The sequence below is a fragment of the Capricornis sumatraensis genome, chromosome 2, assembly GCF_032405125.1.
Source record: "Capricornis sumatraensis isolate serow.1 chromosome 2, serow.2, whole genome shotgun sequence".
Taxonomy (NCBI): Eukaryota; Metazoa; Chordata; class Mammalia; order Artiodactyla; family Bovidae; genus Capricornis; species Capricornis sumatraensis.
This window is the reverse complement of record NC_091070.1, coordinates 212,321,634-212,344,619: the sequence shown is the minus strand read 5'-3', so window position 1 is coordinate 212,344,619 and position 22,986 is coordinate 212,321,634. Positions and strand designations below refer to the sequence as shown.

Here is a 22,986-nt window from a genome sequence, read left to right as displayed (position 1 = left end):
CTTTTTGTTGCAATGGTGAATGGGCATGTTTCCTTAATTTCTCTTTCTGTTTTCTCATTGTGGTGTATAGGAATGCAAAGTATTTCTGTGTGTTAATTTTATATCCTGCAACTTTACTATATTCATTGATTAGCTCTAGTAATTTTCTGGTGTAGTGTTTAGGGTTTTCTATGTAGAGGATCATGTCATCTGCAAACAGTGAGAGTTTTACTTCTTCTTTTCCAATCTGGATTCCTTTTATTTCTTTTTCTGCTGATTGCTGTGGCCAGAACTTCCAAAACTATGTAAATAGTAGTGATAAGAGTGGACACCCTTGTCTTGTTCCTGACTTTAGGGGAAATGCTTTCATTTTTTCACCATTGAGGATAATGTTTGCTGTGGGTTTGTCATATATATCTTTTATTATGTTGCGGTATGTTCCTTCTATTCCTGCTTTCTGGAGGGTTTTTATCATAAATGGATGTTGAATTTTGTCAAAGACTTTCTCTGCATCTATTGAGATAGTCATATGGTTTTTATCTTTCAATTGGTTAATGTGGTATATTATGTTGATTGATTTGTAGATATTGAAGAATTCTTGCATCCCTTGGATAAAGCCCAATTGGTCATGATGTATGATCTTTTCAATATGTTGTTGGATTCTGTTTGCTAGAATTTTGTTGAGGATTTTTGCATCTATGTTCATCAGTAATATTGGCCTGTGGTTTTCTCTTTTTGTGGCATCTTTGTCTGGTTTTGGTATTAGGGTGATGGTGGCCTCACAGACTGAGTTTGGAAGTTTACCTTCCTCTGCAATTTTCTGGAAGAGTTTGAGTAGGATAGGTGTTAGCTCTACTATAAATTTCTTGTAGAATTCAGCTGTGAAGCCGTCTGGTCTTGAGCTTTTGTTTGCTGGAAGATTTCTGATTACAGTTTCAATTTCCTTGCTTGTGATGAGCCTGTTAAGATTTTCTATTTCTTCCTGGTTCAGTTTTGGAAAGCTGTACTTTTCTAAGAATTTGTCCATTTCTTCCAAGTTGTCCATTTCATTGGCATATAGTTGCTGACAGTAGTCTCTTATGATCCTTTGTATTTCTGTGTTGTCTGTTGTGATCTCTCTACTTTCATTTCTAATTTTGTTGATTTGATTCTTCTCCTTTTGTTTCTTGATGAGTCTGGCTAATGGTTTGTCAATTTTATTTATCTTCTCAAAAAACCAGCTTTTGGTTCTGTTGATTTTTGCTATGTCTTCTTTTGATTTCTCACCCTCTTCCTCACCTGTTTCCTCCTTCACCCCACTCTTTACCTTGGAATTGCTTCTCCCTCTGCATTCCCTGCTTGTTAGCATAAAAAATACCCCCTAAATTGGCATTGGGAAGGGGCAGAAGATGGAGGTGGGGGGATGGAATCAAAGCTTGAGGATCAGCAACTAGCCTGGGGGGAAGGGGCAGGAAGGGTGGCTGGAGGCCTGGGTGAAGGCAGGGCCCTGGGGATCCTGTCCTACATGGAATCAGGAGTCAGGACCAGAGTCCAGCCTCTGGGAGAAGTGGGTTAGCAACTGTCAAGTGGAGTCGAGCCCCTGGCTTATGGAGCCAGGGCTCAGGGCAGATTGAGGCCCAGCATGTAGGGGACCAGACAGGGGACTTGAGGCACCACAACCCAGCAGGTACCAGAGTGTCCAGGATACTCAGCATTAAGGCACCCGCCAGGAAGGATGGAGGCCTCTCCACAGTCAAACTGGGCAGGATGGGTTGGGGTGTGGGCACCAGCACTGTCTGCAGCTGAGCAGGCATGAGGACAGCAGACAATGATACTAAATAACCAAATTAGAAACATCACAAATTCCTGGAAATAGAGTGCAATGACTCTGCTCTGAGGGACCAGAGATCGATGCTATTGGCAGGCCTATCGAGCCCGGCTGGATTCATGGAGGAAGCCACACTGACTGTGTCTGCCAGCAGCAAAGGCACTCTGGATGACGAGCAGGCTCACCCCCACGGGGTCCTGGTGGGCAGCCAATCGAGGCTGGCACGAGGGGATGGTCTCCAGAAAGCATCTCGTTCCCTCACACACAATTTCTTCCAAGGACTCACAGCCCCGGGTAGCGATTAGAGGGGAAGATATTGAGAAATATATGTTTACTCAAATTCTACACTGGATCAGAATGAAACACACATCATTAGCCATAAAAGCAGGATTAAGACAACAGAGCATTATTTGCAAATGATCAGCAACCATGGGCACAGACATAAACATGTGCCGAAGATGTAAATCTAAGCAATGAATGCCTAGTTCTTTTGCTACTAGAACACATTTCTTATGTCCTGCCCAGATTCATTCGCGCCTGTGTCTTCATTCTTATTTGGTTCCTCTCCATTTAACAGACTCTATAAAGGATGGACCAAGGACTCGTACATAAGCAACCAACATGCTGCTGTTCTAGGAAGCCAGGGCCCCTGGAGCTGCTGGAAAGGGTTCAGAGACCCTCCTGAACAGACCACGAGCCAGCAGCACTGGTTTATCACCTGCATCTTCACTGGGAGAGGCAGAGTCTTGCCCTGCCCTGCCCCCAGACCTGCAGAATCTGAACTGGCACTTTTCTCAAAAACCCAGGTGACTTGCATGCACATTAAAGTTTGTGAAGCACCCATCTATGCCACAGTATGTCAGTCTTCTGACACCCTGGGGCCCCTGGTGATCCACATAAAATGATCACTTCCTTTTTCATGTGGTTTAAAATTTCAAAATAAAGTGAATACAAATAAATCAAAGGACTGGCTATTCAAAAGATGCTTTTTAAGTTGCATGTATATCTCCCCTGCGGCTCTTTTCTAGAACATCAGATGCAATAACCACTCCCCGCCATCCAAGGGTCAGGGTTGGGGAAGGCACATCGCCACGTGGAGCATCACAGACCTACATGCAGAGCAAGAGCCCCTTCAGTACCGGAGCGGCAGCAACTGTGGCTCTGAGAGGGGCAGCACTGGAAGCACCAAATTCTGCATGGATTCTTCCAGAAGCCAGAAGTTCAGTGCCTCTTGGGGCTGGGAGTCCCTTCCATGTCACAACCTGAGTGCCATCATCTAATGTCAGCTTTTGAGTCCTTTCCCCAGGCCTTTGACAACTGCCATCATTTCCCCTAAGGGTCTCCTTCCTCCAACTGAGTCCTTCAACTTCCATCCTGCAACATGAACAACATCCCTCTTCATCCTGGTCATTCCCCTTTGAACCCACTTTGGTTTGTCAATATCCCTCTGTGGGTACACGTGCATAGTAATAGAATTAAGTGTTTCCTTTTCTTCTATGCTGAACTTTGTATTAAGTGAAAATGCATTCTTATTATAAAAATAACATCACTATATTACTAAAAAGTTTAAAGATTAAAAACAATCTATAAGCAAGTCATACTAATACCTATATTATTAGCATGCTGGTTTGTTTTCCTCCAATTGCTTTTACCTGTGTGTATCTTCTTAAACAGTGGTATTTATAATGTACAGGCAATGCTATAGCCTGCCTTGCTTTTTTAACGCCAATATTTTTAAATGCTGTAACAGATGACCACAGATAATCCTTAGCATCCCCTTCCAGGCTGTAATGGAGAAGTAAACTCAGTCTCCCAGCCTGGCTTGGCTAGTTCAAAAGGAAGGAGGAATCACTCAAACAGGGGTGCTGTATCAACGTAGAGGGGTAGGATGGGGAGGGAGGTGGGAGGAAGTGTCAGAAAGGAGGGGATATATGTATACCTACGGTTGACTCATGTTGAGGTTTGACAGAAAACAGCAAAATTCTGTAAAGCAATTATCCGCCAATAAAAAATAAATTAAAAATAAAAGAAGAAAGGAGGACAGTTTCTCCCACCGATGATTCCAATGGCAGCCCCAACCTCACGCTTTATACTGTGTCCAATGGGTGACCAAGTCCCTTCAAAGTTTCAAGAATGGAGCCTCTCTGCTACTCTGTCCCAGCGTCACCCATTTGGCGGGGGGTGGAGGGGGGAGGAGGCAGGGGAGGGGGGACCTAAATGCATAGGGTATTCATTCATTCATTTGTCCACTGAATAAGCATTTGTTGAGACCACCCATATACATGCAGTGCACTAGGGGCTATTTTGCAGTGGGGAGCAAGATGGTTCTGGTCTCGAGTTCGCGGAGCTTCCGTGGTGGTACCTCAAAGAGGTGACAGAGCACAGGAAGAGAGAAGAACTGACATTTGGTGCAAACCCACTGCAGCCGGGCACTAGATACGCATTTATCAGCTCATCTGTCATCAACAACTGTCCTGTTTTACAGATGAGGGGAAAAAATGGTGCTTAGCCACAATCACAGGCTAGATTCAAACCCAGGGACTATCTGACTTCCAAACTCCTTCTGAGTTCCCTAACTTCACACCGAGAGGCTGTCGTTCACTCCTGACCCTCCATGGGTTCCTGCAATCTCATAAGGCCATTATAAGCCACTCCAATCGTGTGCTTCAATTATTTCACAAAACAGAATATCGTCTGATCTTGGGGATGTGATTACATTTTTAGAAAGGAGGGGAAAGGGAACTTTTCTACCGAACCACATCAGCCAGGAGCACAATTTAGACGAAAGTGTAATTTAGGGACCTTATTTTTCAGCCAACCAGCTAGCAAACATTTGTGCAATTTAAACCTTTTCACAATCCACTTTGACAACCAAGTATCCAGGGGTCGACTCAGTCTGCTGCTTATAGCCACCAGACTGAAACTTCTACTTCCCCCTTCATAATTACTCGAGGCAATCAGCACCAACTGATCAATCAAACAAAGAAAATTGCAGGTTTGAAGCTTTAATTAAATCTATCCGGCACTATCTAATTAAAGAAAATCTTTACACTTCTGCATACTCCAAAATAGAAGGAACCTGCTCCTTTGAGGTTCTACAAATAATTCACCATGTCGAGGTCTTCACCTAGTTTATGTTGGAGGAAGACCACAACAGAGAAAAGACAGTCATTCCACCCCCCTGGTTTTTTGGCCCAAGTTCAGGTAAATTCTAATATCAGTGGGGGGTGGGAGCTATGGGAGAGGAATCAATCACATCTCTGGTCATTTCTCTCTCATCCATCGAGGCCCTTGAGGACGGATGACTCTGTGTTCAGGCTGCCTTTCTTCCACCCCCCACTGCACTAGTCACCTAGGCAGCTGAAGGACGCTGAAAAAGAGCAGGGATAAAAAGCTGGGAACTTGGCTACCTCTGGGGCCACCTCTTGTTAACACAGTACTTATTTGCCATCTGGAACCTCAGCTTTCTCCTCTGTAAAACGGGGCCAAAAAAAAAAGACAATTTGGGGATTGTTGAGAGAAGCAGATTAACACAATGTGTCTGGGAAGCTTAAACAACCAGAACTAGGAGGAGCAATACTCATCACTCAAAGCGGATGATTCCAAACCTTGCCTTAGTTTGCAATAACTCCTCTGGCATTTATTCCTCCACCTACCAAGGGCCTTGACAGCCTTCTTGCTTTCTGCAATTATCTGTGGACAGTGATGAATTCTTGTTATGACTGAAATAGAGCTAGACTCCTGGAGCCAGGATCTGTCACCTTTCCCCTTTGCTGGGTAGGGGTTATGTAAGCCTAAGATACACTTAGCTGTGATGTGTTGCTTCAGGGCTTTGGAAAAGAGGGAAGTTGAATGTGCCTCTATCAACTGACCAGGGGATCACAAAGCTGCCAGACCACTCATCAAGAGCGCTTTGAGACAAAATAATCAAATTGGAAAGGTGGAGTCAAAGGTGTACACTTTCTTCCTTGATTAGACTGTTTAATAAGACTGCCACTGCTTGTTAAGGGATGAGAGTTGCCATGGTGATAGGGAAGACTAAATCAGGAGGGGACACGGAAGACCTCCCAAGGTGCAGAGGAGAATGCTGATATAAACTGATGGGCAGGATTTAAGACACTGCCCTGCCAGTCTCCAAGATGCTCAAGGACAACATGAGGGCCTATGACTTCACCAGCCAGAAACAGTCTACAATTGACTTCACTGCCTTCATTGTGTTATCCTGGGAGCCTGGGTCAGTGCAGCTCTGGGGAACAGGTGCCATAAACATGTGCCTATGTGTCTATCACGTCACTTGAAGCTACCAATGAATATGTTTCCTCTCCCTCGAATTTCCATAATAGAATCTGCTAGGCCCTGAGAAAGGAGACACATGTTAAGAAACACAGTGCAACACAGCAGGTACCATGGAGCCACCTAATGATAGGTGGGGACACCAAGCTCATCTCAGGTTTTCACCAAAAGTCACCTTCTCAGTGCGGCAGCTCCCTTGGCCACCCTGTTAAAATCTCACCACTTGCACTTCACGTGCTTTCTCTGATGTGCATTTCCTTCATGTGCTCATCTAAGTAACTTTCCAGATGAGTGGAATCCCTAAGGCTAAAGGCAAAAGCAGCTGCATGTGACTACTGTACTCTAGCTGAAACATTGCTTCCCATGGAATACAAGTTAACAACTCTGATATCACTCTACATGCTAGAATTGAACTATTCGGTCAATGGATGGTGGGTGGAACCAAGTGTCTCACTGCTGGAGTGGAAGGTTCCAGATAAGTAAACGGAGGAGGCTAGAATGATCCATGTGGTACTAGACTAGAGTTGGAGACTTCAGTATGAACTCTATTTAGCGATGATATATAGAAAAATATTTATAGATATGTGCATAACATGACTTAGGATGCATACACATATTTCCTTGCTCTGTCAGCTGAGAGGGCCTAGAAGCAATGATACCTCAATAGTAATGAGCACATCTAGCACCAGATCTTGGTTTCTAACACCAAGGATGCAAAGCTCATTTCTTCAAAGAGCTTCAGTGAAACAATAACAGCAACAACAACATCAATGGGAAATGCTCACAATGATGGGGAAATGCCAAAGAAAACAAGAGGCGTCAACTGAAAGAGTGCCCCCGTGGCCAAAAACTTTCCAGTTTGAGCAAACAAAATAAATAAACTAGTATTGGATCATAACCCAATGTAAAAAGTAAATATCCATGCATCTACCTGATATAAATAAATTAAGAAGTGTAGGAAAATAGATTTCTCCTGCAGAAGAATTCCAAATAATGTATGCAGCTACTCTGCCCTCAAGATGAAGCTGGCTCTCAACTCTGTCAGCATGGGCTGCACACAGGGATTTCCTTCCAAAGAGGACAGCACTCCACAGTGGAGAAGACTGACTACCTGAACTCAGCCAGGGGGTCAAGGCCAACATCAACGTAGGTGAGCCATGTTGACTGTATGTATTCTTGAGATGATGTGAAGAAAAGGGAGCCCTCCTGCCAACAACACATTCCTCCAGTCTAATCATGAGAACATCAGACAAATCCCAACCGGAGGACATTCTACAAAGCACCTGATCAATATTCCTCAAAGCTGTCGATTATCAAAAACAAGGAAAGGGGGCAAAATTGTCATGGCCAAGAAAGCCCAAGGAGATGCAAAGACTAAACATTATGTGGTTTCCCTGGATGCCATCCTAGAACAGAACAAAAATGTTAGCTTAAACACTAGTAAAGCTAAAGCATTAATTGCTCAGTCGTGTCTGACTCTTTGTGACCCCATAGACTGTAGCACAGCAGGCCTCTCTGTCCATGGGATTCTCCAAGCAAGAATACTGGAGTGGGTTGCCATTCCCTTCTCCAGGGGCTCTGCCTGACCCAGGGATCAAACCCGAGTCTCTTGCATTGCAGGCAGATTACCATCTGAGTAACCAAAGAGGAACTAAAGAGCCTCTTGATGAATGTGAAAGAGGAGAGTGAAAAAGCTGGCCTAAAACTCTATTCAAAAAACTAAGATCATGGCATCCGGTCCCATCACTTCATGGCAAATAGATGAGGAAACAAAGGAAACAGTGACAGCCTTTACTTTCTTGGGCTCCAAAATCCCTGCAGATGGTGACTGCAGCCATGAAATTAAAAGACTCTTGCTCCTTGGAAGAAAAGCTATGACCAACCTAGATAGTATTTTAAAAAGCAGAGACATTACTTTATCAACAGAGGTCCGTCTTGTCAAAGCTATGTTTTTTCCAGCAGTCATGTATGGATATGAGACTTGGACCATAAAGAAAGCTGAGCACCTAAGAACTGATGCTTCCGAACTATGGTGTTGGAGAAGACTCTTGAGAGTCCCTTGGACTGCAAGGAAATCAAACTAGTCAGTCCTAAAGGAAATCAACCCTGAATATTCATTGGAAGGCCTGATGCCAGAGCTGAAGCTCCAATACTTTGGCCACCTGATGCAAAGAACTAACTTATTGGAAAAGACCCTGATGCTGGGCAACACTGAAGGAGGGAGGAGAAGGAGGCGACAGAAAATGAGATGGTTGGATGGCATCACCGACTCAATGGACGTGAGTTTGAGCAAACTCCAGGAGATGGTGAAGGACAGGGAAGCCTGGTGTGCTGCAGTCCATGGAGCTGTAAAGAGTCAGACACGACTGAGAAACTGAACAACAACTTCAAAGAGGAGGGAGACTGGGAAGGAGGCTGTTGTGACAATCAAGGCAAAAGATGATGGTAGCCTGGATCACTGTGGTGGCAGTGGGGGGAGCTGGAAGGGATGGGCTTTGGAGAGGACTAACATTTACCCAGTACTTGCTATGTGTCCAGCATCTTCTGCACACTTTATGCCTATAGGGTAGTTGAATCTTCACAACTTCCCTAAGGGTAGGTACTACTCTAATCCCAACTTTGTTGATATAGAAACTAAGACTCAGAGACAAGTGACTTCCTCGGCATCTCACCACCATTAAGAGGCAGAACTGGGACTCAAACCCAGGCCGGCCGGCTCCAAAGCCCCTTTCCTAACCACCATCCCACACATGCATGCTCAGCGGGGGCTACAGGCAATAGGAGAGAGAGGACGACAACCAGAACCACATTTGGTGCCAAGAAGAGTCCACCAAAAATCAAGAGCACAAATAAAGTTGCTTAAAAAATACTGTATTTTATCCGTCAGTGACCTAACTTTTAGGCACAAAGGCCAGGCCACCAGGAGCTTCATTTCCCTGAAAGCAAGTGTCAATTCTGGAAAGCTAGTGGACACTGCTATCTAGAATCCTCACCTACCTCTAGGTTCTAAAATAAATTCCAAAATGCCAAGACAGAATTTGCAATGGCTAAGGAAGCACTGGCTACAGTGACAGATAAACCCTGGACTCTGGGAGGTCCAAGTGTGTACACAAGTTTATGTCTCACTTTTGTAAAATCCAGTCAATCAGCAGTCAAGGGAGGGGGTGGGTCTAGGACCCACCAGGTATCCAGGCTTCCTACATCTGTTTCCAGGGAAAGAGACAGAGTAGATTACAAGGGAGCGTCTCTGGGCCATGCCAGGGGTGAGGGGGGTACCATTACTTCATCCACTTTCTACTGGCCACTAAGGTGTACAGCTCCACCTTGATGCAAAGAGGCTGAGAAATATTGACACAGTCTGGCAGCTGTTTCCCACAGACAGCACTGCCCTGTGTAAGAGAAGCAAGAATGATAGCAGACAGTTAGCCTTCTCTGCCACCCTGCTTAACAGGCCACTGGAAAATAAACCCTTATGCCAAAGACAAATGGTGAAATTGTTGAAAAAGCCAAGAGCAGTACCTGAATACGGCAGAAATAATCCAAGAAGATCAGGAGTATTTTATAGCCCTTCCACATACATCTCTAGTATCACTCAATCATACAATTTCAGCACTGGGAGAAGCTTCAGAGTTCTCTTGGACTTAAGTCTTCAATTTATAAGTCAGGAAAATGCAGCTGGTCCTGAGAAAGGACGGGACTTGGTGAAGGTCACAAGCACACCAGTGGCTGTGCCAGGCCAGACGCCCTGTCTCCTCACCCCAGTTCTCACTAAAAGTGGCTCTTTGTTCACTTAAGAGACCAAGAATTGGTTTTCTTTAATGTTTACTTTACGTGAATGAGGCACTCAGTGCTTGGGAGATGCTTACTTGGGTACCATTTCTGCTGACCAATGGAGTAAATGCTAAAATTACCAGACCTGCCTCCCCCTGAAGACAACATCCCAGGGTTACCAGGGAGCCTTGTTCCTTGATTTCTGCTGTCCCAAAGTTTCAGGGAATGAGCTGAGGATACAGAAGGGGATACACTCCTATCTCAGCAATACCCCTATTGGCCACCGCGTGCAAGAAACAGGCAAAGGAGGGTCAAAGGGAAACCGACTCCATTCCGGGTAAACTCACATCTTTGACAAGGCTTGGTGATGCTGTGAGCAGGACTGATCACGGCGAGGGAGGCAGGCAACACAGTCTTTTGGTCCAAGACTCGGGCTGCATGGGGCCTCATATTCTGGCTGCTATTAAACAGCAGACTTGGCGAATGAGCAAGGCAAGGCTTTGCCACAAAAATTCACTTTGACCTTGAACCACAGGGCCCTACTGTGAAGGGAGAGATTGCTCAGGACCCCGACACTGCTGCCCACCTGGCTTTGTATATCTCCCGCTGCCAACCCCTCCCCCACCACGTCTGCCCAAACCCACCCTCTGGCATTAGGTGATGGAGCACACGGCTGCCCACGGGCCACCACAGTTGCAGACCCTGCTCGCTCCTTTCTGCAGCCCCCTTCAGCCTCGGTGTGGTTGTACAGACCTGTGTGAATATGCGCTTTAAAAAGATTTTTGTTTTTAATTGAAGTGTAATTGTTTTACAAGGTTGTGTTAGTTTCTACTATACAGCAAAGTGAACCAGCTATACGTATACACAAGTCCCCTCTCCTTTGGATACCCTTCCCATCTAGGTCACCACAGAGCAGTGAGTCCCCTGAGCTATACAGTAGGTTCTCGTTAGTTATCTGTTTTATGCATGGTATCTCTATAGATAATATGAGCTTTTGAATACATCCTCCCCAAGGCACATAGCCTCTTTGAGACTCGGCTTCCTTAAAATGGAAAAAAAAATGGATAAGAAAAAATGGAAAAATGGATAAAAATGGAAGTAATAATTCTTACCTGTGGGAAAATTGTGAAGACTGGATGAGCTGTGGGACTTCAAGCACTTGGCACACAACAAGTAAATGTTCCAACCACTCTGATCCTCCTCTGTGTCCCTCTAAGTCATCAGAGCTCATCGTCCAGGGAGATAAACAGAATGCTTTCTCCAATGTTCTACGGTGTTTCTTGGGCCAGAATTGCTCCCCAGCTGTCTGGGCCCATAAGAGGGGTCAGTGGTATCACTGGGGGCCTTAGCAGGTCCTCCCCCAAAGCTGGCCTGGGGAAAGGCCGTGTACCAAACTGACTGTGGTGACCCAGAAAGACAGGCGGCTGCCCTGTTCCAGGCAGCCCCGTCCAGTGGCATTCGGAGGCCTTGGCCTCTGCACACTTCAGCTGACTCCATGTTAATCAGAGATAACTTCTTTGATTAAATGTGAAGCTCCTACCAACAGGTTTGCCTCTGGATGGCAAATTTGCCCGCATTTAGGATGAATCAGACATATTTACTTTTCAGATGTTAGGGGTTTGATAAAATCCATAATGCCTTTGGCCTCAAGCCCTCTTCCTATTAATTATTAAACCCTTGTGTGTTTCGAGGGTAATTGAATCCATGTTTCTAATTAGTTTACACTTAATTCATCAGAACAATTTTTAAGGGGCTGATGGATGTCCCAATAAGCCTCATGGGCAGTTTAATGAATCTTTATTTAAAAAGAAATTGGACACACACCAAACTGCTAACAGCAGTGACCTCCAGGGAGCAGGGTTGGGACAGGGCCTGGGAAATGAGGCACTTGTGTTTTTTCATTCTATACACTGCTGTACAGCTCGACTTTTTTTTTTTTTCTTTTTAAGTACTGAGTTCCTGTTACTTTTACTATTTTAAAGAAACTGCTTAAAAAAAGAAAACGGAATGAATTTTTTAAAGGGAAGTGGAGTGAATGCAAATGAGTCCCAAGCAGTCAGAAGACATTTGGACACGGAAAAGGAAGCCTGGCTTCTACCAGGAGACTTGCGGCCCCTTCCTCCACTAGCCACTCCGTATCTAGGAGACCTTAGCCACATACACTCACTTCACCTCGGCAAAGAGAATGAATACTCCTCCTCTCCTGGGGGTATTGTTGAATTTTTACATATAATGTGTAACGACTGCTTAGGACCTTTAGGTGTGTCCCCATTTCCATCCTGTGAACTCCCCAGCATGCACACAGGGCCCCTGGTGATCCGGCCTGGCCACACCCCAACCTCCCACAACACTCCACCCCTAGTGAATTCTCTGCACCTTGCCTTTCTCTTGATTTCGCCTTGACTTGAGCACATATTATTCTCTTGACTTCAAACAGTCTCCCCATTCCTTCTTCGATGCCCTATTAGGGGATACCTTTCTCCAAAGGCCATTCACTCATGCACCCCATAAATATTTGTTGAGCGCCTCCTATGGGTCAGGCCCTGGAGATGCAGGGGAGAATAAGACAAGTCTCTCTAGTCAAGTGGAGAAGGCAATGGCACCCCACTCCAGTACTCTTGCCTGGAAAATCCCATGGGCGGAGGAGCCTGGTAGGCTGCAGTCCATGGGGTCGCTAAGAGTCGGACACGACTGAGCGACTTCACTTTCACCTTTCACTTTCCTGCATTGGAGAAGGAAATGGCAACCCATTCCAGTGTTCTTGCCTGGAGAATCCCAGGGACGGGGGAGCCTGGTGGGCTGCCGTCTATGGGGTCGCACAGAGTCGGACACGACTGAAGTGACTTAGCAGCAGCAGCTCTAGTCAAGGAGCCTGCAATCTTGCGAGGGAAATGGGCAGAAATCTAAGAATCACAGAGCATGCACATGTGAAGCCGTGAAGGACAGACACACAGCAATCTGAGGGATATCACAGGAGGCTTGGACTGGATTGAGAAGGAGGGGTGTCACAGAGGATTTGCCAGGTGAGAAAGTGACAAATGAGTTGAGATAGGAAAAATGAGTGAGCGTTGACCCAGCAAAGGGGTAGAAGCAGGGCTGGCATCCCAGGCCCACAGATCAGTATCTGTGCAAGTATCTCCCCACGACTACGTACATCAGGTTCCCCAGCCATGGCCTCCCGGACTACCTTCGCCTGCTTATTTATCTGTTTCCTCAGAGACTGTTAGTTGCTTGAAAGCAGAAGCTGTCTTGTTAACTGTTGTATCTCTGACACCTGGTATTCCTGGTGGGCATTCAATAAATGTTGAAGAAATGACAAGTGAATGAACGTGTCTAGCATGGTAGCTGGCCCACAAGAGGTGCGCGGTGTCATCGCTTCTTCTTTCTCTTTTCCAGTATCCTTCCTCTGCTTTAATCTTAAACAGGAATGCTCCCTCATCCCCATGGGTCCTCCCAGCCACCTCCTGACCACAAGAACACATTCTCAAGGCATTCTAGGGATACAATCCTCCAAGGACAGCTGTATTGGTGTGTAGGCACACTTTTAAGAAATCCAGTAGGCAGGTGCTTTAGGGGGCCTCTGCTGCAATACACAGTCATAAGGAGACAGTAAATCTGGCAAATTTCTGGATTTTTTACAACTTCCAAACAGGTGTCTAATGCCAGTTGACTGAAATCTGCAACAAGCCCCAAATGACTAAAACTGCATTGCACCTTAGGCGGATGACAGAATGTGTATTGCCAGCAACAGAGGGAACCAGTTGCAGTGTTTCCCATAACCTGAGCCCAAATGTCTAAATTAAGGGATGCTTAGCTGTGCTTAACTGGTGCACTCATCACCAGTGCCCTATAAACCCTCCAATTCACAGTGATGTAGTTTATTAGCAGCAGCTCCATAGATTATGTTTGCTCATGTTCCATTAGAAAACTTCATCCCACATTAAAATGCAATGCGACAGGATGTCTGCCAGCACCGAAAGGCCATCTAATCGTGCAAAGGCAGAGACGTGGGGACAGTTTCAGTAATTCATCCAGGCAGGGCTGACACTGCATCGTCTAGGCGGCTTTTGGTTCTTTCCTGGCTAATTTCTAAACTCCTACAGGCTCCTCAGACTTCAGGACCAGTTCCTACTCCCATTTCCCACCCTGATCCATTATGAGAAGAATCTGATCAGCTTCTATTGTCAATTTAATTTCAAGCAGCCAGACGCTGCCTTCTGGCACCCTGGGATGCTGCTTGTGAATAGCTCTAGATGAAATGTGAGATGCTTTCAAGAAGATGGCTGTGAACTCCTGGTGGAGAAGGGGAGTGGTTGGGAGAAGAAAGACATCTGCATATAGAACAAGCTGTGTGCAGTGTGCCTACCGGCACCTCTTCATTAGCGATGCTAGGTGCAGCTGTCAGTACAGAGCATCACTTTAGAGGTCCCCATTTTGCAGAGGAGGAAACTGAGGCTCAGATGGGTTGACTTACTTGCCCAACATCACTGACACAGAAAGAGGATTCGCACCCACGTACATCTGATGCTAAAAGTCTAAACTCCTCCTTAAACGCCTACCTTGGGATTTCTCAGCCTCAACACCACTGGCATTTGTGGCTGTCTTGTGCATGGTAGCGCTTAACAGCATCCCTGGCCTTGACCCACTAGATGGCCCCTCTCCAGCTGTGACAACCCAAGATGTGTCCAGACATTGCCAAATGTTCCCTTGGGGTCCAAATCGCCTTCAGGTGAGAATCACTATTCTACCTCGTGTCTTGTACATTTATTGGGTTCATGTGTGCGTGTGTTTGCTTAGCTGTATTTTCTAATTTTTTTCTACCAACATACAAGTATTTCTTTTGTTTACATCTTGTCACAATTTAAAACAGTTTACACACATTATTTAATGAAATCCTTATCAACCAACCTACGAAGTAGAAAATGATACACTCACTTCATGGATGAGAATACTGAGGATAACAGTCAAAGTGACCTGTCTATGCCAAGCAGCTAGCAAGGAGCTGGAATTCACTTCTTGCACGTGCGTGGCTCGGCCACAGCCAAACGTGGTGGGAGGCTTGATTCTCAGCCTCCAAGAACTTGACTCTAAGCAGGAAGGAAGTTTGCTGCTCACGACACAACCCATGAGCTAGCAGCTCGAGAAAGATGTGTATAAAGAGATTCAGAATTGGGGTGGGAAGGTGACTCCAGTCTTTTGCTGGAATGCATCCATAAACAGAGTGAAAAGGATTGAGAGAAAGTAAGGGAAGAAAAGAGAAATGCATTAAAATGCACAAAGGTCAGAATTATGAAACTTATGCCTGTCAAATCTGAGACAGGAAACCCCAAGCCGTGCAGAGAGAACCGTGCAGCAGGCTTCTTGCCAGTCCCCCAGGCCCACTGCCGGGCCACCGTGGGATCAGCAATGCCGCCCACAACGAGTGACTTCCCTTGAGCCCAGTCTCTCCTTCAGTGTCCGTCCTCCACGTCTGCAGCCCCCCAGTGTAAACAGTCTAATGGTGGGCCACAGGCACCAAAGCGCTCTCGTGCAGTCTGAGTTCCTAAGAGAAGGATGCGAATAATGCGTGTGGGCACTAAGGGCCCTACCGCAGGTGACTCGGGCACAGCGCCCTGGGAGGCGGGTCAGCGTCACCACCATTGTGTAGGTGAGGCTCAGAGAAGCCAGACCTGGCACAAGGAACGGCACAAATAAATGCAGAGGCCAGCTGGCATAAATCTGGGCTCTGTCTCCCAGGAAAATGCAGTGAGAGAGGTGGCCTAACTGCTCTGCTGGACGAATGAAGACAGACAATGCGCACAAAACCCTCACCTCTCCCAGGACGCCACAGAACCCATTTTCCTGGAGCCTGGATTTTGCGTTAGGCTGATCTGGCTTGCTTTCTGCGTCCGAACCAGACACTGCACACATATCCTCTACCCCTTCCTTTTTCATACTCCCACCATACAATCCCTACAAACCCACCCTTAACACCAAGGACCACACTTTCCCGTAGCATCATACAAACCCGTGCCTTCTTTTCTATTCATTATTCTAGCTCAGGTCACCATTGTCTCTTGCCCAACCTAGATGTCACCAGTCTGGCCCCCAAACCAATGCATTTTCCACACTGAAGCCAGACCATGCCAAAATCCTCCACGTAAAGACCTTCATTTGAAGGGCATCTACCAAATACCTACAGCCAATATCACACTTACAACGTGAAAGGTAGACTATTTTAAGACCAAGAACAAAATAGGGATGTCCACCCTCACCACGTCTATGCAATATTGTATTGAATACTGGACATGTTCAACATTCTATCCAATGCAATTAAGCATAAATAAATAAATAGCATCCAGATTGAAAAGGAAGAACTAAAGCTGTTTTTATCCACAATTATTAAAAAAAAAAGAACTATCAGCAAGGTCATGGGATACGAGATCAATATACAAACATCAATTGTATTTCTATATATTAACAATGAATCATCCAAAGATAAAATAATTCTATTCACAACAGCAAATCAAAAAGAATAAAAATCTTAGAGATTTCCAGCTCAAGATGGAGAGCCAAGACAATATGTTCAACTCTTCTTCAATCTGACCTCCTAAATTGTCAAGGAGATAGTCCAAGGTGTAGGAAAAGAAAGACCATATACATCCACGTGGAAACGAGGAAAAAGAGACAGACACCTACATGCTACAGGCTCTAAGGAATTTCTACAAGATGTAGTGCTGATGAGACCTGACTAAGAAAAGGCTCACGAGCCCACTAGACAAGACGGTGACGGGGAAATACAGCTTAAAAGGTGTTCTCAAGAAGCACCTGTAACCGTCAGTGGAATAAAAATCAGAGACGAGGCAAGGAAAACTTGTGCTTAAGGATGGAGAAATGGAAAAAATAGTAAGGAAGCTTAAAAACAGAAAGTAGTAGCTATTATACAAGAACAAATGAACAGTCACCAACAAAGAGTGTGAGTGAATGCAACTTTTCTGTTACAGAATAAAAATTCTTATGAAAGATTTTAAAAACAAAAATCTAAGAGATACATGAAACAATGATATAGAAATATTAAAATAGAGGAATTGGCAGATGGTTGATAAACGCAAACCTAAAATAAAACAAGTAACAATACTTGTATCACAGTAGAATTTAAGGCAAAAAGGGGGGCATAAATATAACTTTTATATTGGGAGAATTATAATTGACTGAATATCTGCTACTTAAAAATACTGACATGCTAAAGAGTATACATCAAAATATATAAAGTAAAAACTTAGAAATAAAAGGAGAAATTGATTTTTTAAAAATAGTGAAAATGTGAAGACAATCACTTGCACTTAGGCAACAAATAAGAAATCAGAAAAATTAAGCAATATTAATAACATGAATTTCTTCAGCCTTCCACCATAGAATATATGTTTCTTTCAAATACTCAGAATGTTTACCAAAAATGATCTTATACTGAGAGAAAAAAGTCAAAAATTCTCTAACATAGAAATCATAATCTGAACATAAAGCAGTACAATTTGATAATAACTTAAGTATAAAAATATTACTTGGAAATTTTGATGGAAAAAAAGAACTTGAGAGTCAAGGAAGAAACAAAACTGCAATTAGAGACTATTTCTAAAATAACAACTATCCATCAAAATTTATGGGATATGGTCAAAGCTGTGCTTAGGGAAAAATGTCTCTTAACGTTTTTCATATCAGACAAGAAATAATGGAACTAATTCAATGCATGAAAACAGCAAAAGAGCAACACCAGCCTAAGGTAAGTGGGAGAGAAAGATGAGGAAAGATAGAAGCAGAAATCAATAAGTTAGGCAACAGGAAAGGAATACAATTGATAGCCCTAGAGTTGGAACTTTAAAAAGACCAGTGAAATAGGCAAAATTCTGGCAGGACTGAGTAAAAAAAGAAGAAAATGCAACTGCACAAACCAGAAGCAAGAAAGGGGGTGTGATCCCATAGAGTGAGGAGGTAGAGAAGCTGTCTACGAAAACTACAGGCAGTGAAAATGAACCAAAGCGAGCACAGGAGGACCACAGGGATGAGGAGCCAGGGCAGGGAGGATCTCGCGAAGGTACCGACCCCAGGAGCCTCCTCCTCAATCACGCTGCTTGGTCAGAGTGAACACATCCAGGGCACCCCCCACCCCCTTGCCAGGACTGCCTCCTAGGTCCTGGAAACCCCCACCCTTCCCTGCCAGAGTCATCCCCACCTCTGGGGGTCTTCTACACTTCGCTCGCAGAGCCAGAGAACCCAAATGTCAGAAAACAGAGCTTTGATCACCCGCGTGTGCATCCTGCTTTAAGAGTAAAGAAAGATGGAAGAACTTCAGGATGCAGAATCTGCCTCCAGCCATCTGCACCCCAGCCAGCCACTCCACTGGCCTGATCTGATTTTCTTCTTTTTTTTTTTTTTTTAATAATTATTTGTTTTTATTTATTTGTTTGGCTGCACTGGGTCTTAATTGCAGCAGGCAGGATCTCCCGTTGTAGCATGTGGGATCTTGGTCCCCAACCAGGGATCAGACCCAGATCTCCTGCGTCGGGAGTGCAGAGTCTTAACCACTGAACCGCCAGGGAAGTTCCCAATCTGACCATCTTGCAAACCTTCCCCGAGAGTCTATGTGGGTGTCCCACCGATGGGATCACCTGAGCTCAACATCCGATGGTCCAGGCTTCTGGTTTTCAGCTCTGCCCAGTCCCAGTCTCCTAATTCTATATCTCTAGCCCCCCCGATGTCCTTGAACTCTAAACTCACATGTTCAAGTCCAGGCCTACCTACCCTTTGCCCCCCACCCCTGTGACCAGCATGTAACCTCCACAAAGACAGTGGCTTTGTTTTGCCCACGGCTGTGTCCCCAGCACTCGGGCCAGTGTCTGGAACATAGTCGATGCTCATGAAATATCTGTGGAATGAATGGGCGGAGAGGACTCCAGTCTCTTCACCCAAGTTCAGTGAACACCTACTGTGTGCTAATCCCTGTGGAATGTCAAGGGCGGATGGACAAGCCTGGTCTCGTCAGGAAGGACACTGAGTCAGGGGAGCCCCAGAGGCCCACCCCTGTGGCAGGCATGGTGGCCTCGCCTCTGCACTGCCCTGAGAGGGCTGGGAGTGAGCAAGAGGGCCGGCACTGTCCTGGGGGTGCTGTCTGTGACTCCTCTCCAAGAGCATCTTAAACAATGCCTTGAGGTTAAGGACTTGGCAGGGAACCTCTCTTCAGTGCACTTCCAATTAGCATTCTGACCTCCCCAGGGCTTAGCTGACGTGCCATTGATTCTCTTTCTCCCTGGGAGCCCACGGTCCTTTGGGCAGAACCAGGAGGAGTCTTGCGAGGGAGCACAGCAGGCCATCAGGTCAACAAAACCTGGAAAGCTGTAACTCTGGGGCCTTGACCTTGTCCCACCAAAGTCTGCTCTTTCTGCAGAGGTGGTACCCTCCCTCCCTGTCTTCCTCCTTGATGTGAACTCTCCCCTCGGGAACCAGGTCAGCAGTACCAGAAAGCAGTCTCATCCTCTCCAAGGTTTTCTCTTCCATCATCTGTGATGGGGTCTGAAAAACTGGGAACTTCTTAAGTTCTCAATTCTATACTCAGAGGCAAAGCTATGCAAATGCAAGGCCATTTCCAACAAAGTATTGATGGTTTTCAAACACAGGATGCAAGACACAGTCGCTACTGGCCTTCAGCTCATATCTGCTGGGCCCAAGGGATGTATGTCTTGCGTATGCATGCAAAGTCAGTTTCAACAGGAAGACTTGACTTGCTCTCTATGTTTTCTATCTAGTCTTCCTAAATGCCCTACTCATCCATCCTGCCTATTGGGAACCTCTAAGCAGGAGAAAGAGCTTCATAAAGAGCTTTATAAAGAAAGAGCAATTGAGGGCAGGCCTCATAAAAACAGAGGGCTTTGTTGACTACCGTTCACCCTGCCTTGTTCTTCCTCCCAGTCAGCTTGGCTCAGGCCCAGCTGTTGGCCACGGGCAGGAGGGGGTGGTACCTGGTTCGCAGGTTCTCTGGCTGGGGTGGCCCATCAAACACCGACAGGACGTCAAAGTCCTCCTCCAGGGCAAAGGACTGGAACACAAGCTGGATCCGGTGCTGGTCCTCTGCGGTGATGGTCCACGTGCAGTTGGCATAATTGGGGTAGCCATACGGGAATCCCGGGCTCTCAACGGTGCCATTGGGACCCTGCAGTTGGAAGGTGCAGTTCTGACCTGGGAGAGAGAAAGGGAGCCATTCAGTATGGCCAACAGTACTCTGAGACTCTGCCAGAGGGATGGGCGCAACATGTTAAATGAACGTGAAGCCCCTTTTCCAGATGCTCCCTCTCGCCGCAGAGGGAGGGGAGTACGGTGACTGACCCTGAGTGCAAGCTAGCTTGTGCTGTGCCCTGTCCAGCTGATAAAATGAGCATTGTTGGACTCAAGCCCCAGAACGATTCTGTGAGGTAGGAAACAAGCCTCAGAGAGCCTGAACCAAAAGCCAGCAGACCAGCAGAACTTCCTCTTCACGACACTAAATGCCAGAATGCTGTTTTCAATTGCTCTCCATTTTCCATGGCCCCTTGACCCTCCAGTCCCTCCGCTCAGCTCCCACCCTTTTTTCCCATCTCCACAGAAAATAAAAGCCATCAGCAGGAACCCCGTTGTCTTCCCAATTCCACCCACCCGTCCAGCCACCCTACTTGGTCTTTCTGCCTCCTGCAGATGAACCAGCCCTCCTTCCATCTAAAGACATTTCTCCCCTGTGCCCATTGCCTCCTATTCCTCCCTAATCTTCACGAACCCTATGCATGTTTCTCTCTCAACTATATTACACGTGTTCAGCTGTTTCCTCTCCATCGGAACTTCCCTGTTTTAAATGTGCTCAAGAATCTATGACTCAGAAAGCAACTCCGCATTCCACTCCTCTTTTCCCTCCAGCCTTGTCTCTCTCTTCTCCTTCACAGCCTAATTTTCAGAAAACACCATCTGTCTATTCTTTCCGTCTCCATTTCCTTCCTATCTTCTGATCCTATCGATCCACCCGAGCAGATCCACTAAGGTCACCGATGGGTCCAGTGGATACTGTTTAGTCCTCTTTTCAACAGACCTCTCTCTCAGCGGCCTCTAACGCTGTTGCTCACCCCTCCCATCTGGAAATGCCCCTCTCAGAGCAAAGCATCTCAGACTACACTGAGCATGAGCACCGCCTGGGGGCCTGGCTCATGTGGATTTGGAGGAACAGCACCTGGATGGGGAACTCACCTACCTGAAGCCCTGGCGATGCAATGATGCTTTGAACAGCATGGTCTCCAGCTTCCGCTCACATCGCTCACTTTCCATCTTTCCTCCCACTGAGCTTTCTCCGGCTCCTTTCCAGGGTCCGTGTTGGGGTCTCTCCTCCTTTCTGTCTATTCTAGAGGATTTTCTCACTTGTGCACTGATGACTCAAACACTCCATGTCAGACCTCCCTCTGAGCTCCAGACCTGACCTCTCCTTTGAAAGATGCAGGCTCCCAATGTCCTCCACCCACCCGTTCCTGACGCTTTCCTCTTCTTTACAGCCCCATGGACAACTTATCACCCTGTCTCTATCTCCACTTCCCTTGACTCCACAGCATCTCTCCCCTAGACCACCATAATAACCACCTCCTAACTGGTCAACCAGAGAAAGCAATGGCAACCCACTCCAGTACTCTTGCCTGGAAAATCCCACGGGCAGGGGAGCCTGGTAGGCTGCAGTCCATGGGGTTGCTAAGAGTCGGAAACGACTGAGCGACTTCACTTTCACTTTTCACTTTCATGCATTGGAAAAGGAAATGGCAACCCACTCCAGTGTTCTTGCCTGGAGAATCCCAGGGACAGGAGAGCCTGGTGGGCTGCCATCTATGGGGTTGCATAGAGTCGGACATGACTGAAGTGACTTAGCAGCAGCAGCAGCAGCAGCAGCAGCAGCAGCAACTGGTCAACCACATGTACCACATTTACACTGCAGCCGGGGATGTCTTTTCAAAAGAGAAATAAAATCAGGTCACCTCCCCTTCCCCTCACCAACATCAAATCTCCCATAGCTCATCACTGGTCTTCAGTAAGGAAAAATTACTTGTAGACCTATGAGGGTCTCTGCATGGTTTGACCCTTAATGACCTCTTAGCTTTGTGTCCACTAGCTTTCCAGCCAAACCCCATACCTCTAACGAGCTTGAATAGATATTTCTCCAAAGAAGATATGCAAAGAGAAGGCCAATAGGTACTTGAAAAGATGTTCAACATCACCAGTCAGTCATTAAGGAAATGCAAATTGAAACCACAAGGAGGTATCACTTCATACCTGTTAGAATGACCATCCTTAAAAAGATAAGAGATGACACACTGGCAAGGACATAGAGACAAGGAAACGTGTGTGCACTGTTGGTGGGTATGTAAATTGGTACAGCCACTACAGAAAACAGTATGAAGGACCCTCAAAAAATTAAGATTAGAACTACCACACGATGCAGCAATTCCACTTCCAGGAATACACCCAAATGTAACAAAAGCACTAACTCGAGAAGACATCTGCCCCTCCATGTTCGTAGAAGCATTACTTACAATAAAAAAGACGTGGAAACAACCTAAATGTCCATCGATGGATGAATGGATAAATTACTTGCGAGATATACACAGAGGAATGTTCAGTTCAGTTCAGTTCAGTCCAATCGCTCAGTTGTGTCCCCCATGAACCGCAGCACGCCAGGCCTCCCTGTCCATGACCAACTCCCGGAGTCCACCCAAACTCATGTGCATCGAGTCGGTGATGCCATCCAACCATCTCATCCTCTGCAGAGGAATATTCAGTTCAGTTCAGTTCAGTCGCTCAGTCATGTCCAGATCTTTGCGACCCCATGAAACACAGCACGCCAGGCCTCCCTGTCCATGACCAACTCCCGGAGTTCACCCAAACTCATGTGCATCGAGTCGGTGATGCCATCCAGCCATCTCATCCTGGGTCGTCCCCTTCTCCTCCTGCCCCCAATCCCTCCCAGCATCAGGGTCTTTTCCAATGAGTCAGCTCTTCTCATGAGGTGGCCAAAGTACTGGAGTTTCAGCTTCAGCATCAGTCCTTCCAGTGAACATCCAGGACTGATCTCCTTTAGGATGGACTGAATGGATCTTCTTGGA

At 46.1% G+C, this 22,986-nt stretch overlaps 1 protein-coding gene across 2 annotated transcripts in view; it reads right to left on the bottom strand.

Annotated features, from left to right (window-relative positions):
• Positions 1–22,986, bottom strand: part of CSMD2 (CUB and Sushi multiple domains 2) — a 678,038-nt gene that overhangs the window by 590,972 nt on the left and 64,080 nt on the right. For both annotated transcript variants that reach the window (XM_068966215.1, XM_068966217.1), the window contains exon 2: positions 19,843–20,059. In XM_068966215.1, the coding sequence (XP_068822316.1) occupies positions 19,843–20,059 (217 nt within the window). The remainder of the gene's footprint in view (positions 1–19,842; positions 20,060–22,986) is intronic.